General features: G+C 35.6%; 2 protein-coding genes across 2 annotated transcripts in view; one reads left to right on the forward strand and one right to left on the reverse strand.

Moving 5' to 3' along the window:
- FAM227B (family with sequence similarity 227 member B) overlaps positions 1-18962 on the reverse strand; it is a 234173-nt gene that overhangs the window by 78082 nt on the left and 137129 nt on the right. Inside the window, exon 11 of the mRNA XM_036249266.1 lies at positions 15737-15742. Within this exon, the coding sequence (XP_036105159.1) occupies positions 15737-15742 (6 nt within the window). The remainder of the gene's footprint in view (positions 1-15736; positions 15743-18962) is intronic.
- The window catches only part of FGF7 (fibroblast growth factor 7), a 63517-nt gene continuing 59786 nt past the window's right edge, over positions 15232-18962 (forward strand). Inside the window, exons 1-2 of the mRNA XM_036255492.1 lie at positions 15232-15417; positions 16015-16566. Coding sequence (XP_036111385.1) covers positions 16281-16566 — 286 coding nt within the window. The 5' untranslated portion in view covers positions 15232-15417; positions 16015-16280. The remainder of the gene's footprint in view (positions 15418-16014; positions 16567-18962) is intronic.

Raw genomic sequence — 18962 nt, forward strand, 5'->3', positions numbered from 1 at the left:
TTCCCTTTCCATTTTGGTGGTTGTTTCTTTTGCTGTGCAAAAGTTTTTTAGTTTGATGTAGTCCCATGCATTATTTTTTTTCCTTCGTTTCTCTTGCCTTAGGCATTGTATCAGTGAAGATTCTGTTGCGTGTGCTGTCTGAAATTTTGTTGCCTACATTTTCTTCTAGGGTTTTTATGGATTCATGAGTCACATTTAAGTCATTTAACCATTTTTAATTTATTCTTGTATGTGGTGTAAGTTGATGGTCTAGTTTCATTTTTTTGCATGTAGCTGTCCGATTTTCCCTACACCATTTATTAAAGAGGCTGTCTTTACTCCATTGTATGCTCTTGCCACCTTTGTCAAATATAAATTGAGCGCCCTGGCTGGTTTGGCTCAGCGGTTAGAGCATCGGCCTGTGGTCCAGAGAGACGTGGGTTTGGTTCCCGCTGAGGGCACATGCCTTGGTTGCAGTTTGTCCCCAGCCCTGCTTGGGTCGTGCGGGTAGCAGGTACTCAATGTGTCCCTTTCATGTCGATGTTTCTCTCTTCCACTCTATCTGAACAAAATATGGAAAGGTGTCCTTGCGTGAGGATAAAAAAATTGACCCAAGACATAATGCTCAATTTATATATATATACATTTCTGGTTCTCTGTTTTGTTCCATTGATGTTTTTAAATTTTTTAAGATTGGGATTTAAATACATATTTAACCAATTTTTTAGTCTTCATTGCTCCCCCCACCAGTAGCACTGCTTTATGTGTGTGTCTGTGCATGTATTTATTTATTTATTTTTGAGGCATAATTTACATGATCTATTTTTTTTTTTTTACTGTTTTTGGTGTATTGTTCTATGAATTTTGATAAAAGCATATGGTTGTCAACCACTTCCAAAATCAAGATATAGAACAATCGTGTCCCACCAAAGTCGCCACAAAAAAAAAAAAAAAAAAAAAAAGAAGATATAGAACAGCTCTATTACCCAAATACTCCTTTTGTGCCCCTTTGAAGTCAACACTTGCTCCCTCTGCAGGCCTTGGCAACCATTGATTTGTTTACTGTACCTATCGGTTTTGTTTTTTCCAGTATGTAGCCTTTTGGGTCTGTCTTATTTCACTTAGCATAATAATTAGAGATTCACGCATATGCTGTAGATATATCAGTAACTGGGTTTTTGTTAAGTAGTATTTCATCTTTGATTTTTTTTGGTATCTCATATTTTCTTCTTGGAAACTTATTTTGCTGCCGTAATTCTTTTAATAAGCCAGTAGACCTTTGATGTTCTTGTTTGTGTAAAGATATTTTTATTTAAACTTGTGTCTGAATGATATTTTGTTTTAATATAATTTCGCTCAAAACTCTGTAGATATTTTGGCACTGTCCTCTAGCACCAAGTGCTACCTAATGAGATATCGGATGACAGTCACAATCAAATCCTTTATAAGCAATTTTTGTAACTTTCATTTTTTTTTTTTAACTTTCAGAATTTCCTTTTAATTGTTTGAATTCAGAGGTTTCACCAAGATGTGGGTCTTGACTCATTCTGCTTGGCCCTCTGTGGTTCATTTCAATCTTAAGGCTTGAATTTTTATTCAACTTGTGAAGTGTTCTTTCTTCTCTCTCTCTTCCTTTATATTCTCTTCTGGGATTCCTTTTGCAATGAAGAATCAACTGTCTGAATTAATCTTATATAGCATTTAACATGTCTCAGTGTTCTAGCTCTGTATTTCTGTTCTACTTTTTTTTTCATTCAACAAATATTTACTGAGCATCTAGTACGTTCCAGGCTCTATGTTCAGTTTTTATTTATTTTAATTAATTAATTAATTAATTAATTAATTAATTATTGTTACTGATGTTTCTCATTCTCCCCCCACTGATTCCCCTCTCCCCACTCCCCGCCCTGTCCCCCGCTTTGCCGTCCATGTCCATTGTTCATGCATACACGCATATAAGTTCTGTGGTTTATCTCTCCCCCACCACCCCCTCTTCTGGGGATTGTCAGTCTGTACTCCACTTCCATGTCTCTGGGACTACCCTGTTCCTCAGACTGTGATGTTCATTATATTCCACAAATAAGTGAGATCATATGATACTTGTCTTTCTCTGTTTGGCTTGTTTCGCTTAGGATTATACTTTCTACGTTTTGAATGCTATGATATTTCAAATCATTAATTTGTCCTTTAGCCATTTTCACTCTATTACCTAAGTTATTTACTCAGCCATCATATTTTTGATTCCTAAGAACTATTTTTTTTTCTGCTCTATTTTCTGTGATAATGCCTTTTTTTTTTTTTTTTTAAACAATGCAATGTAATTTCAAATAAGCTCCATGGGGAAGCTATCATTTTTTTTTTTTAATGGGGAGGTGTGATTATCATGGAATTTAGTACCACAAATCAGAGTCTGACACATAGTAGGTATTCAGTGGTATTTGTTAAATGAATGAGTTTAAAAACTCTAGGTAGACTTTGAAATAAATCTTTTGTTTTTGCTAGATTATCTTTTTCTCAAGGGTCAATTTTTTGGTGCCTTCACCTCGATCCTCTTTCAAGAATGGTTGTCATTCTTGATTTATATATATGAATTCAAGATTAGTTTTACTATTATAGATGACTGGCATGAATTTTTTCTGGAGCTGGGTAGGTGTTTTTTCTCAGCAAGTTTCTCTCCAGAACTGGAGGGCTTTCTTGCATGCTTTCTGCATGCGAACCAGCTACGTCAACCAGCACACTTCACCTAAGGTGCCACATATGTGAGAAGTGAGAAGTCGACCCCATTATGAAAATAAATCCTACATTGAAGGCAATAGTGGTTAAGAGCTCAGGTGCCAGATTAACTGTCCCAATTTATTACAAACTTTATTACCTTGGAAAAATTACTTAAACTCTCTTATGCCTTGTTTCCTTGTCTAGAAAATGAGGATAGAAGAATGCCTATACTTTAATTATCTTACTAGCTCTTACTAAATTTTATAATGAAATAATAAATACTATATATACGTATAAAAATTGGAATTATTTTGAATTTTAAATAATGACACATGATTATTGTCATTATCATTTTCCTCTTGGACAGAATCATCTATCTCCCTTTGAATTTTCCTGCGGCAACTGCTGTGGACGTCTGAAATTATCTCATGTTTTGTTCTACTTCTCTTTCTGTTCTGGCAAATCAGTTTTAAAACTAGTTTCATCATTTGCAAAATGAAGATGAAAACAGTATCAACTTAATTAGAATATGTTAATTCTATAAAACACTTAGAAAATTACCTGGCATGTAGTGCTCTTTAAGCATTTGATAAATAAAATAAAGATATGTATCAGCAGATGGATAAGTCTCTTTCTGTTTATATTATATTCATCTTCTTATATTCATCTATGCCTTTTCTGTTTATTAGGCTCATTCATGCTCTAAACATTACTATGCTCTTGTTTGCTTTTAGGCCTCCCTGCCCTTAGAAGATTCCCCTCAGTCCACCTACAACGCTGCCACTATAGTTATCTAATCACCTTCCTCTTTGAAAACTCACTGCAGGGCCTTTACATCACTCTATTTGTTTTTTGCATTCAGTCTCCAGCCATTTAGGCTTCTTCGAAAGAAACAGACTACGCATCATTGAGCCTCTACTATGAGGCACCTACCGACAGGAGCTCTTACTTTATACTTACAGCAACCTATAAGGTAGGTAGGTATTACTAATATATTTTTTACATGTGATGGACTCAGAAGTGAAGTAGCCTGCCTACAACATACAATTATTAAGAAGAACAATAATTCAAATGCAGATCTGTCTGCCTGCAGATGTACATCTGCATCCTGAAGGCTCTTCGCAGGCCCTCTGTTCCAGATTCCCTCCAAACACCGGATCCTCCCACACAGTTCGGAACTTCTGTGCATCGTTCTCTGTGATTTCTCACTTAATATTTATTTGCTGTTTCTTACTGGTTCCAATTTTTTGTCTTCCTTTCTCAGTACATATAGGCTTTGCTATCTTAATGCCCTAACACTTTGTGTATGTCATTTAACATGTGAACTCTGAAAGAATGAATTGCTAATGAGAAGCATTTTTTACTTTGTTCCCAAGATCTCTCATTTTCAAAAAATAGGTTTCCAAATATTAACTTGCTTTAAATGATTACCCAAACCCACCTCCATAAACTTTATCTAAAAAAAAAAAAGCCTGCCAAGTTAGACTACATGAATAGTTCTTTTAAAATTATTAAATAAAAGTTTAAATTACTAGAGGTTGCATCATTATGGATTATTGAAAATTGTTTGTCTTCTATAACATGAAGTTATTCTCAGAGGAATACTGATTAGAATAGAAACCAGATGCGTTTTCCAAGGCTAGACTGGAAAAAAATGAAAAACAAGTAGAAAATTAATATAAATATGACCCAAGGTGGTTTCTAGAAACCTGAAGCGTGAGTCTGATAGAAAAACCACGTCTGCATGTGTGTGCGCATGTGTGTGTGTGTGCACACTCACGTGTGTGTGTGGGAAGTTTAAAGACAAAGCAGAGGAGAAAAGTGCAGAGAAAATGAGATGGGGGATGAACAGAATGAGATGAGAACAGTTTCAGGATTCAAAACAAGACAACAATTTCTAAACATTTGTAAGTATTTGGCATCACCAAGGAATTAGCATAATTTAATGTCACCTGTAAACTGAGAAAGTAAAAAACAGGGACAAGATGGTCTCTCAGTACTAATTAGATTAGGAACATTGTTAAAAGAAAAAAAAACCGAAAACCTTTTAAATGTAAAATATGACGTGTTCTGGGTATGGTAAAATAATCCAGAAATTTTATATTTTTATCCGTTCTCTTTCACCTAATTTCAGGGACAAAAAGAACAATAATATGTTTAATGATGGTTTTGAGTTTGCTTCTTGATTTTATATTGGATTATATTAGAACTAAAGTATATTTCTTACCACAATATACCAACATCATGAGTAGAATAAAATGGAATGGAAGGAATCAAGGGAAGGGAGGAGAACATCATAAAGAATATAATTACCATTTTGAAATTAGTCTTTAATCACCCCTTTAGTTACTAAGAACCAGAATTATCCTCTTTACTTTTATTTATCCAAGGCAAAAATAATAAAGGAATGTTATCCTAATAAACCCACCTATCTCAAAATAATTTAAAATATGGTAAAACTTCATTTATTTGAAGTCCCTTTGTTACCACTGAAATTGTTTTTGGATTGAAATTCATCTTTTGCTTTGCAGATATTTCCAAGAGAGTGCAAATTAATAGAATAAATCAGTTGTCATGAGAGATTTAAAAACACTGAAGAGAGAAAGCAATTTGCAAACATCTTTCAGTACTCACATCCACACTGGCAGACTAGCTGATAAGCCAGTCCCATATTTTTCTTATTGATTCAATTAAGCCAGCGGACAGTTTGATTTATTACACATATAGCACGGCATTCATAAACAGTATTTCTTTTAAAATGTACTATAATTTTGGTTTTTTACTAATTCAGCAACTTTCTAAACTCGTGATACAATGCTTCCATCTTCCAAACTGCGTAGGCCAGGAAATCAAAGCTAGACGCACAGCCAAATCATTGTATTAGAAAGAAATCAGTCTTGGTTTATTGTTCTCCTGGCTACTATCAAATGACTGGTATGATGGCCTTTTTTCCTCCCAAATTAATCAGTTTTTCTTGGCATTAGATAAACAGAATTTTAGTTTTTGATATATTCTTTTTGTTGTGTGATTTACTGTGGTGTTATATGCTGATAGGAACTACTCAACTACAACATTCCTCTGTTGGCATGGTTCCTTGTGGAAATATAAAACACAGAAGCAATTTTCTTTTAGGTAATATAACCAGAGAGCATACTAAGTACTGATTTCTTTTTTAAAATGCCTACATTGTTAGTAAGAGACTGGTCAGTATCACAAGAGTTGACTGAACGGTGTACATAAACCTTGGAACCCATTTATAGCTAAACTCAAATAGTAAAATTGTTTTGGGCTTATGTTAAGGTTCCCTAACATAGCTTGACTTCTGATAATTTCATGTGTTAGAATACCGAGGCCTATGATATTCTGGTTGTCAGAGACATTCTTAACTAGAAAAATAAATTCTCCTCGAGCCTTAACCCCTGGTAAACTTTAACCTACTTTCTGTCTCTATGAATTTGACACCTATACTAGATGTTTCATATAACCATACAATATTTGGCCTTTGGTGTCTCACTTAGTTTACTTAGCATAATGCTTTCCACATTCATCCATGTTATTCCATGTATCAGACCTCCATTCCCTTTTATGGCTGAGTAGTATTCTGTGTCTGTATATGTCACATTTGTTTGCCCATTCCTTTCTTAACGGACACTGGCTGTTTCCTAGTTCTGGCTATTGTGCAGAATGCTACCATAAACACTGCTGTGCAAGTGAAAAAAATAAGAAAGGATGGTCCTTAACATTTTCATCAAAGTACATAACTTAATACTGCCTTGGGGGCAGCTTTCTTTTTGCACCAGGGTTCCTTAAAAAGAGATTCAGTTTCTAATTCCACACTTCTGTGGCAATTGATCTGAAAGATGCCAACAGTTCTCATTTTAAGGGAGTATGAGGTCCAGATTCCTCTGATCCAGGGTGGGTAGGGCTTTGGGTTATAGAATTCCTCTCACCTAAACTTCCTGACGGCCAGATTTCCCCGCCACTGCCCGTCCTCTCCCAGTCTTCCTTAGCTCTGTAAATAGCCCCATTATTTATCCTGTTACAAATGTCAGACATCTGGAACTTAACCTTGACTCTTCCTTTTCTCTCAATTAAACTCATCATTAAGTTTTGTCTCCAACCTTATCTTCCCCACTTTCCATCTTGCTGCCATGATCCTCGTCTGAGGTTTCATCATGTCCAACCTCAATGGCATCATGGCCTACTAACTAATGTCCTTCAACTTCTGCCATCCTCGAAACCATTCTCCACAAAGTTTTCAGAATGATCACCCTACTCACTGATTACAACTCATCCTACATAGGATCAAATCTAAAGTCCCTACCACTGGGATCGAGGCCCTATGTACATATATCACATAACATTCCCCTTGTTCACTATCATCCAGTTATATGGTTATCTTTCCGTTTCCAGAACACACCGAGCTCACGTTCACCTCAGAACTTTGGTTTTCTCTGTTACCTTTCCCTGGAGTGCACGGCCTCCATTTCTGGTTCATTCTTCTCCTTCCGATCTCAGCTTAGACACCACCTCCTCAGAGCGGCCTTTTGTGACCAGATTCCAACCTCTCCTGCCCTTGCCCTTCTGTTACTTGCTGTCATAGTAACCTATTTATTTCCTCCTGTGATATCATCACAATTATTTTTAGATGTTTATTATCTGTCCCCTTCTCCATAATTTAAGCTCCATGAAGTCAGGGACCTTGCTTATCTCATTGAACACTGTATCTCTATCATATTGTATACTACCTAAAAACATGATAAGTGCTGAAGTAATTAGCTGATTTAACAAGAATAAATAGGGCCAAGAAATTTATTGCATTATTGACAACTCAGTATGTAAAATTTCAAAGGAAATATCTGATAATTGCCTACATGACTCTTGGGTCCCTAACACAGACAGAAAAAGGAAGAAAGAGGGATGGGGAAGAGAAAGGGAGCGAGAGAGAGGAAGAGGGAGAGGGAGAGGGAGAGGGAGAGGGACAGAGAGAGAGAGAGAGAGAGAGAGAGAGAGAGAGAGAGAGAGAATGGATTTCTGAGGAGGATTTCTTCTGTTATTCCCCTTTCCTACCAAGAGGAGAAGTGGGGAGCAGGTGAATTTCTCTTCCTCCCAAACCTTGTGGGACATTCAAGTATTTGGAGATGTTAAGGATCACTGAGGATGTTGGAGCTAGGAGTTTCTATATTAGAACAATAAGGCTAGAGTTTTATTCAGAAAAAGTGGGAATATTACTTAGCAGAAAAATAACATGATTACAACTGTGTTTGAGAAAGATTAACCTGATAGCAACACATAAGATGGATTGGAGGTTGCTGAGAGGATATGTAAACAAGGAGATGGATTGGGAGTAGGGGATTGAGATGAGAGATGACAATTAGTTGACTTAGAATGTGAAGGTAGTAACTGACAGGAAGAAAGAGGTTTGGAAGAAATTGTGGTGGTAGAATTGATAATTTTTTCAATTAATTAGAGAATTAAGGAGAACACATTATAACTGAGTTAATATTAAATACCATTAAGGGGAAAATATGGGTAATATTAAAGATGGTATGAAAGTTTATTTTGAAGAAAAGCCCAAGGAGAAGTGTGAACGTCCTTTCTCTTGTGCATGAATTATTTTGTTAGCCACTGGTTTTACTGAAATCTATATTACCTGGCTTTTTGTGGATGTATCTTTATACTAAAGACGGACTCTATAACTTTCTTCTCCATCTTTACTATCAGAACTATCCTTATTCTGCTTCTTTTTTTTTTTTTTTAATCCTCACCGGAGGATATTTTCCACCTTTGTTCAGATAGAGTGGGAGGGAGAGAGAGAGAAACACCGATGTGAAAGGAATATATCGAGTGGCTTCCTCCTGCACCACCCCAACCAGGGCCGGGGACAAACTGCAACCGAGGCACATGCCCCTAGCATGAACCGAACCTGGGTCTCTGCAGACCGCAGGCTGAGGCTATAACCGCTGAGCCAAACTGGCCAGGGCTTCTTCTCACTTTTGAAAAGTTCATCTGGTGATGAAAAGTCATGGTTGTAAAGCTAATGAATTAAAAATTAAAACAATTTTGTCATTAACACATTGACGTCCATGAAACATTAACAAAATTGTTGCTATTTTAGCCCTAGTTTTCTGCTTTGCTATGTAGACAATGAGTCCTGGACTCAAAGAATGACTACTTAAAGCAAAGACTATAATAACCCCAATTACACAGGGTGTCTGTTGTTTTTCATAATGCACTCCTAGGGTTGAAGCAAACCTCTTCACACCCATTATAACACTTTTCAATGGTTCTAAAGTGCCAATAGGCTGTCAAAACCAGTTTCTAACATATAGCAAAGAGACTGATTCTTTGCTAAAGTTAAGCATTAACTTAAGAGGAATCAAGACAATAAAGGATGGGTTATACATAACTTCACTATAGAGTCATTTCCAAACTGAAAAGAAAATAACTGATGAAATCTTGCTGCAGGTCTAAAGTGGTGCAGTTATTCAGTAAATTAATAATATAATTTGAGGAACTTCAATGTGAGATTAGCATTTCAGAGAACTTTTTATAAATAGAAAATTGAATGAAACATAAATTTTTATAGACTCAGAGACACAAAGAGTCAATTACATTTGTAGACTGAGATATTTACATAGTTGAGTCACAGGCACACCACAATTTTGAGCATATGACTCAGACGTCCTATCTTATATACAGTTAGTTTTAAAATGTTAGGGCATTGTGCCAAGAGTAAGCACCAAGTTTATATAACTGAGGATTTATAGGGACCACAGGCTTGCTCAATTGCTTTTGGAATTTTACTTGAGAGTTGAAACTACTGTCTTTGACCAGGTCTACCAGGTTTGGAGAGACCCGCCTACACTCCAACTTCCTATTACACACTTAGAATAAACCTAAACTCCTATTGCCATGACCTTCAAAATTCTTTATGATCTGGCCCCTGCCTGTTTTGAAGTTTCAATTACCTCTCACTACTCTCCCCACTGCTCACGCACTTCATTCACATTGGTCTTCTTTCAGTTCTTGGAACACGCCAAGTCACTCCTGTTTCTGGAAGCTGAAAATTTACCTCCTCAGATAGGCCTTTCTTATTTAAAGAAAGGTGCCTCTACCCATTTACCTGTCCATGTCCTCTCTCCCTGAACACCTTCTTTGTATCCTAATATCTCCACCCTGCCCCAACTCCCTGCTCACATCACAGATCTATGGTTTACGTTTGTTCTCTCACTGGAATGCAGACTCTGTAAGGGTAGATAGAGATCATGACCAGAATATTCACCATTGTATTTCCAAAAGGCTGGGGCAACATCTGGCACCAAGTAGCTATGTGATAAATATTTGTTTAGTGGATGAATCAAGGAAGTAAGTACTATTGGTTGTATGGCATGATCCGAAGTTGAGGCTAAATTTAATAGAAAGGGACAGACAGAAGAATAGATGAAGACAAATCTGTAGTGTGACGACAGCTGTGGGAATGTAGTGGAAATAAATCTTGGACCACACTCTCAAATATGTAAGAAATTACATATAAATTTATGTTTATAAATCAACCTAACTTCAACTTTGAGAATTTCACCCTCCTACCCCGCCCCTAGTTGTGGAAAACTTAACCTCAGTTATTCTTGGGTTTCTCTGTTCTGCTTGAAGATGGGCCAGGGTTCAAGGGTTTGATTTAGGGCCAAAGCAAGGGCCTCTGGCTGTTGAGTCATTTCTCTACTTTGGTTACTTCTGGGGGTGTTCACTGACTCTGCTCTCACAGTTCCTCCAGGTCTGTGCTCCCTGCTGCTTCCAGATTTCTTTTAAAACATCGGAAATCTTTATGAGGGGTGCTTATGGGCCCATCTGGTTAGAGACACGAGGCAATTCTGATTCTCTGGAGCTTTTCTGCTTCTGCTGTGTGGTAACCAGAAATACAGGAGCCCGGTTCCCCACATAGACTTTTCTCTAAGCTCCCTGGTCTATGGACTCTACCTACCTTCCCTGAGCTGCTTATCAAAGGCACTTTTTATGCTTCCCTTTTCAGAGGACTTAGCACAACCCTTTGAAACAGATTTAGTCTTTACCCAAGTCAGGAAGTGGCTTTTTCCTCTTTCATCTTTCCTTTTCAAATACAAAGTTTGGCTCTCTTTTTGAAAATAGGAAGAACACCATTTAACATCTCATAGACTTATTCTGCTAATACGAATTAAATAACTCTGCCAGAATAGAAGCAGGAAGTGCAATTCTGACCATGTCCCTCTTTTACTTGACATACCACAGTGGCTTCCTACTGCTGCTAGGACACAAATCAAGCTCCTTGATCTAGCCCACCACACACTGCTGGCCTCTGCAGCCTTGCCATGCACCACAGTCCCTCTCATTTTCTCTACTAGAGCCACACTGGTGTTTCGTTGTTGAAAAGACATGTTCTCTTTTTTTTTTCTTTATTGATTTTAGGGAGGAAAGATGAGGGAGAGAGAGATAGAAACATCAATGAGAGAGAACATCGGTTGGCCACCTCCTTCACGTCCCCTACTGGGGATTGGGCCCACAACCTGGGCATGTGCCCTGACCGGGAATCGAACCAGCAACCTCTTGGTGCATGGGTTGACGCTCAACCACTGAGCCACAGCAGCCAGGCAAGACATGTTCTCTTTTAACATGTAGTCTGTGTATTGACAGGTACATCCTCATCTGGTTAAGTCTTGGTCACCTATGCTGGTGTCACTGTAGGGAAAGTTGCCTTGATGCCACCTATTGTAGACACTCACACCTTTTCTCTATACTACTGTCCACGATGGTCACTTTATCTCATAAGATGAGAAATGTAAGGTATAACTATAATAAAAAAAACCTTTTCATTTGTTAGATTAGCAAAACCCCAAAAGTTTGACAATACACTCTTTTGAATAACTAGGCACTGTTGTGTACTGCTAGTGGGATTGTAAAACTAGTACAACTTCATGGAGGGTAAGTTGGAAATATCTAAATACATATATATACCATCTGACCAGAGAAATTCTGGAAATGGATCCCATGGATATATTTACATGGTAAAAAGTGACACATTTATAACTTTCTTCTTTGCAGCACCTCTTTTTTTTTTTGTAATAAAAAAAAGACTGGAAAAAAATTAAATGTTCATCAACTGTAGGCTAGTAAAATACTCTATGATATGCCCATTCAATCGAGTACTATACAGCTGTTAAAAGGTGAAGACATTTTCTAAATACTGAGATTTTTCTATTTTTATTAAGTAAAAAGTATGCAAAGTACAGAATATTGTGTACGGTATACTACCTTTTGTATAAAAAGAGGAAAAGTAAAATAATATATACAGATATATGGATTTAGTTTGCCTGTATATGCATATGAAACTCTGGAAATATACTCAGAAACTAATAACAGTGATTACCTATATTTTGGGGAAAGGACAGGAACTAGGAGATGAATAATAGGATGGATGTAAGAATAAAAGTAATGAAAATATTTAATGATGTTCTTTTCTATTGATTTTATTATACATACTTATGCATGTGGCATAAGTTTAAAATTTATTATTGAAATACAAAATTGATTAAACTAAAGCATTTTTTTAATCATTTATCTCTTCATGAAATAGGGATATAATGAAGGTTGCTTAAGCAAAACTAGATGGTTGATTATTACTTTAACAACTGCCTATGTTTTCATCATAGTCACTGAAAGAGACTCTTATACTCTTTTTATATATTCTGTCCCCAAATCAAACCAGACAAATGTTAGACACTATTTCCTTTTGAAGAATCTCAGGTGATAATCTTTATTTTCTAAGGTTATTTTTTAGTTTTATTTTTCTTAAGAAATCAATGTTTAGGAATAGATGCAAGAATCCTTTGTTTTACAAATTTAAAGAAGTGTTTCCAGTTAAAAAGAAAGTTAATGCAATCTGAAACAACAAAAGAGGCATTTCTTCAAAATATTTCTGTGGTATGGAATACTATGCAGCTGTAAGAAAGAAAAATCTCTTACCCTTTGAGCTAACACAAAGGGACCTGGAGAGTATTACGCTGAGTGAAATAAGCCAGTCAGAGAAAGACAAGTACCACTTGATCTCACTTATTTATAGAACATGATGAACAAAATAAGCTGTCAACCAAAATAGATCGAGTCATGGAAGTAAGGAACAGACTAACAAACCTCAGAGGGATGGGGGGTGGGAGGGATGGGAAGAGATAAATCAAAGAACTTATACCTGTATATGCACAACCAATGGACACAGACATTAGGTTGGGGAAAGCAGGAGGTGGGTGGGAGCAGGAAGGAGGGGGTCAATGGGGAAAAAGGGGGACATCTGTAATACTTTCAATAATAAAAAAATATCTCTGTGTTTGGCCTATCACTATATATACACTAAATCAAGAGCAATAAATACTTGTCAACATTATTACTACTAAGAATAAAAAACAGAAACAAAAACAAAAAGAAAACAGAGGGTTATCCCTTCCAGAAATAACATAAGTTACACTTGGTTTCTGGAGAATCCCTCTTGAAGTATAATAAGGGCATAAATGAAGTTCTTCATTATAGCTGTGGTTCTAATGAAACAGGTTGTGGGCCCATCTTGAATTAATTATTCTCCATTAAGGAAATGATAATCAAATGATTTAAATATAGATCCCTTGTTGAGATTAATTTATTCATTAATCTTGCTGGGATCATATTTTCAAATTACAGAGTACAATGACACCTAATGAACTTGAAGCGCATAGATCACAATTTTATACTTACTTTGTTTCCAAATTTATAATTAACCCTACATTGCAGATTTTCAGAAGGCACCAAGAACTCTTTATCAACAAACTATCCATTTCTTTTATTTAAGTCTTAAGCATTTAATTAGAAAATTTTGACTTCCCATCTGTTGGTTTCTTAATTTAAAATCTGTAGGATCAGTGTGGAATAGACAGATTTAGTAGCTCTTGAGTACCTTTGCATGTGAACCGACAGCAATTTTCATTTCTTTAGAGGGAATATCCAAGTCCTGGGAGTTCTGATCCTGCTCATTATTGTTGCCTACAAAACTAATGGGGGTATGATTCAGAACACAGTAGCATCACTCTTTCTTTCCTTCTTCTCTTTCTTCTTTTAGAGAAATACATGATAGAATATTTTTGCAGCCATCTAGCTTTCAACAGATGCAATTATAGAAGGGCCCAAACTCCTCTGCCCTGATAAAGTTAATTTCAATATCTGGTGCTTATAAAGTACCTGGGTACATTTAAATTATTCTGTGCTCTTGATTATTCCCCAAAAGCATAGACACAAAGGGAAATCACATCAACTACAATCCAGTTGAAGGAACTTAATTTTCTTGTCCTATTTGGTCTACATGCACCACCTGGTGGTATTCAAATGCAGTGCGTGCATGCACGCGCGTGAGTGTGTGTGTGTGTGTGTGTGTGTGTGTGTGTGCGCGCGTGCACGCACATTTTGGGGGTATTAACATGGGAAAGAGAATTTTAATATACATTCCTAAATGTTGATTTAGATTAACAATGCAATTACCCTGCAACAAATATCTAATAAAACATTAGAAAACTACTATATATGTGCTGGAACACGAAGTAAAGTGGAGAACACCTCATGTTGGAAAGTAAAATAGCTTTCTTATTTACATTAACTATAGCTTTTATAGGTCCATCCATAAATTAACACTTATTTATTGTGATAATGTTCTTATTGAGGCAAGAGTCAAATACTGGTAATTAATATAAAACCATTTTCTTTATTTAAAAAGTTTAATAACAATTTTTAAAAGTATATCCTTTTCCTTATACCAGTAGTTAAAATTACAAGTCACAGAATTTTAAAACTACAAGGCAGCATGTAATCACTTAGACTACTACACTAATTTCACAAATGTAGCAGTTGAGACTCAGGAACATTAAGTGACTTGCCCAAGGTCATATTGGTAATTAGTGACCCAACTCAAATAAGAACCCTGGTCTTCTCATTTTCAGTGTAGAAATATAACATAAAAATCATATGCATATACAATGGTTAACTATTTCTGTATGAAGGGATATGCCCTTGACTCAGCTATATTGTGCTACAGGACACTGAGATGTGAGTAAATACAGATTAGCAGTTTTATTCTAACATTCTGAGCAGCACTAGAGAGTAATAGAAATTCATGTATCATAAAGCTATGGAAAAGATTTTCTAACTATTAAAAAGTCCCTTTTATATATGTTCAAAGGAATATTTTTCAACTTATATACAACTGCTATGTTGTAAAGACAGCCCAAAAATTTCCTTCTCCTTCTAACTGTTTCAGACTCAGAGAGCTGTTTCTACTAAGGAGATACCCACTTGTAGATTTAAGCATAAACCATGTTCATAGCTCCCTCTCATGACCATTGAATGAATACTATACAAGCCTCCTTTATTCTTGCTGTTGTATTCAACTAACAGCTCACTGGTTAAGTTTTAATTGCTTGCAATGAGGTCAGCAAAGGTATTTATCGAAAAGCCCTGAATAAAAGGCTCCACACACATACACACAAGCATACACGCACTCACACACGCAGAGAAAATCCTCTGTTGAATCCTGTTGATTTATGGAAACAATTATGATTCTGCTGGAGAATTTCTCAGCTGAGAAGTAGTTTGTAGCTACAGTAGACAGGCTCAAGTTGCAGAAGGCAGACAACAGACATGGAATTCTTGTGTATCCAGCTGTTATCAACAGAACAAGTAAGTTACTGTTATTTGTCTTTAAAAATAATGCTGAATGTTTTCTAGCAGTTTATCTCTTTCTCTGGTTTTGGTACTGAGGGGAAAAGTAAAGTTACCAGATTTTTGAGCCATGAAATTATCTATAGTCATTTCGCAGTAGAACTTACATAAAGATAAGGTTGAAGTTCTCCAGAGCAATCCTGACATTTAACTTGAGCAATGTGGGCAGTTCAGGAGAAAAGAATTGATTAACCACAAATGCAAAAGCATCGCATTAAGAAATCTTGGAAAAGCATTTTTTACTTTTTTAATAGTAATTTTAGAACTTAATTTAAACCAATAGCTCTAATTGCAGGATGTTTCTTATCAAATAGCAACTGGAATGATTGCTACAATCATATTTTGACTTGTCTCTACTAATGCATAACTTATATAAATCTACATATAGAGTGGTTAAGATGTTGACATCCTGTGAAAGCTGTTTTAAATATACCTTCCCAGGATACACTATACTTGATTATGTTATAAAACTATTTACCCACTGAGAGTTATACATACAATTTTTCATCTTCCTTTCTCCTGCTGTCCCTGTTCTTAATCTCTCACTGCAAACAGAAGTCAAGTAGCTAACAGCGTCACAGCAACTGCGCTTATTACTACAACCTGTTTTTATAAGGATACACCAACAGAGTGAAGGAGGAATCCTGTATTGCTATCAGGAACTAGAAGGATAAGGCTAACAATTTAGAAAGAGCAACTACTTTGTCTTAAATCAATCTACAATTCACAGATAGAAAGAGGTCAATGACCTAGGAGCAACAATCAACTCAAGATTTAATTTTCATTATGGTATTCATGAACACCCGGAGCACTACACTATAATGCGCAAATGGATACTGACATGGATCCTGCCAACTTTGCTCTACAGTTCCTGCTTTCCCATTATCTGTCTAGTGGGCACTATATCTTTAGCTTGCAATGACATGACTCCAGAGCAAATGGCTACAAATGTGAACTGTTCCAGCCCGGAGCGACATACAAGAAGTTATGATTACATGGAAGGAGGGGATATAAGGGTAAGAAGACTCTTCTGTCGAACACAGTGGTATCTGAGAATTGATAAACGAGGCAAAGTCAAAGGGACCCAAGAGATGAAGAACAATTACAGTAAGTAATGTCTTTTATTTACAGCACTACTAATGAACTGTAACAATATTGGAAAAGATCATTTTCAAGTGACATGCTTTATGTTTTCTTTTTCTTTTTTGAAAAAAATTAAATATTATCTTCTAATTTCTCTAAACTTGGATAGTTGAACTATGTTCCTGAAAACATGTCCTGGAATAGGAAAAATTTATAGTTGGAGCTAATAACCCAAACTAATTTGAAAGTATATTTTCCATGTCCTAAGTTCAAAATGCTCATAAGTTAAGCAAAATATAAATGATATTATTCACACTGAAATGTGATTTGTCTGCTAGCAAAACACATTAGGGACACTACTAATGGAGTACTCAGTAAATAGTCACAAAAACTGCTTATTAGTTTGAGGAACAGAGAATTTATTTTAAACAATAATTTGATTTTCTTTTAAGGAATATCTCTTAATGTGTGCTCAAAAAGGCACTCAGTGACTTGTGCAACTGTGTCTTGTTATGAAACAGAAGTGACTCTGTGGTACCCTCATTTATTCATGATATAATGAGCTTGCATTAAACTACTTAATTATTTACCTAGGCAGAAAATACGTTCCTCTTAACATTTTATTTATGGTAATCTATACCATAGTTTTATATTTTCTTAAGAGAAAGGTAAATGTGAAGGAAGAAATACAAGTGAGTTGGAAAAAATGTTAATTCCATGATTTTCAATTTGTAAGCCTTAGTTTTCCTCAAGAATCAGTTATTCTTGTCAGGTTGAAATATCAGGGTTGGATTTATCATTTAGCAGTTATGATTAATAGCCAATTTCAATGGCATTAAATTTCATGGGGTCAAATATATACCTCAATATATACATTAGAATTTGAAAATCCATGAGTGAAAATTAATTTTGTTTGTATTACTAGCACTTGAACAATGTTATTATTTTATCATCTTATAATATTATGTGTTACAGTCAATTGAAAAAGAATGCATGGGGATGATGGTGTAAACATTTGTCTAGGACAGTGCCAGGCTTGCTTTGTAAATATTTACAATTTTTGTTGCTTGTTTAATGAATGGCTTTCAGGCTTCTTAGCTAAATTAACTATAATTGATGTAGAATGTTAGGCCATTTTAATGGATTGTTAACAGTTATGGTTTTATAATTACTATTATTAATAAAGTTATCATGTTATTCTTATAATACTGTTCTGATTATACTAAAGTTTAGCTAAAGAAATAACTATTTGGAGGTAAGGTTTGTGGTTGGCCCCATTTTCATGTAAGCAACAAAATTTGGCTTATAATCAATTAATTTAAAAGTTATTGAGATGTATCATGGATAATGGAACCTGATGGAGAAGACCAGGTGAAGTCATAACCAATAGGTCCAACCCCTGTCTGTGAGTGACTTCAGAATGGTTTCTTACATTTTCCAATTCTCAATTTTCCATCTGTAAGATGTGGGATAGGTACAGGTGATCTCCATATATATCTTCTAGTTCTTACAGTCTGTTTTAGTCTAAACTACAGAAATTATATAACATAAATGTGGAAAAGCTAAGTACTCATAATTATCATGAACACTGAATGAGATGAAAGTGATATTACCTCAATGGTAAGGATGAGCTGTCAGAACTAATTTAAAATTGTAGTAATAAATTATTCAAACCTAAACACTGTAGAATTCTTCTCTATGACTAATTCCTTTTGAATGCTTTTTTTTCAAATAATAAAAAAATGGAAAAATTAGATGTAAAATCCAGTAAAAGTGAATTATATGTATAATTATTTGGGCTAAAAAATGTCTACAATTGGAATGCATTCACATATGTAAGTTTTATTTATGTTAAAATTTCTTAAAACCACTAAACATAGGCACTTATAAATATACACAAAATGATAAAGTTATTTTGTAGTTTGAAGTATAATTTTGCATCAACCTTGAGTAACCATAAAGCCAATTTGGTAACCATTTCTCCTCTAACACTAACTAATTCTACAGTAAGAAAAAAGAAAAAAACAAGGAAGGAAGGAAGGAAGGAAGGGAGGGAGGGAGGGAAGGCCTGAAGGAAGCGAAGGGGAATGGTAGGGAGGTGGATATAATAGCTCATGTCTCATATCTTTAGGTAATTTACAAAATTACTTAAGTTACCCTGGGTTGTGCAGATCTCACTTCAATCTTATCTTAATTATAGAGTTGTCTTGTGAACTATCTTAAATTTATATTAGAATGAAAAAGAAGAAAAAAAGTACCAAGGAACCCAACAGAAATAAGACGTATTACTAGACATATAAGCAAGACCCAGCTCTAAATGTAGGACCCATGAGAGGCCAAGAGATGCTGGACCACATTCCTGACTCTTCAGGGGAGAGGCGCTGTTGCTGGAGAACTGTTCTGAGGTTGCATACTATTAT

Source organism: Molossus molossus, unplaced genomic scaffold, assembly GCF_014108415.1.
Source record: "Molossus molossus isolate mMolMol1 unplaced genomic scaffold, mMolMol1.p scaffold_m16_p_1, whole genome shotgun sequence".
In the NCBI taxonomy this organism is placed as follows: Eukaryota; Metazoa; Chordata; class Mammalia; order Chiroptera; family Molossidae; genus Molossus; species Molossus molossus.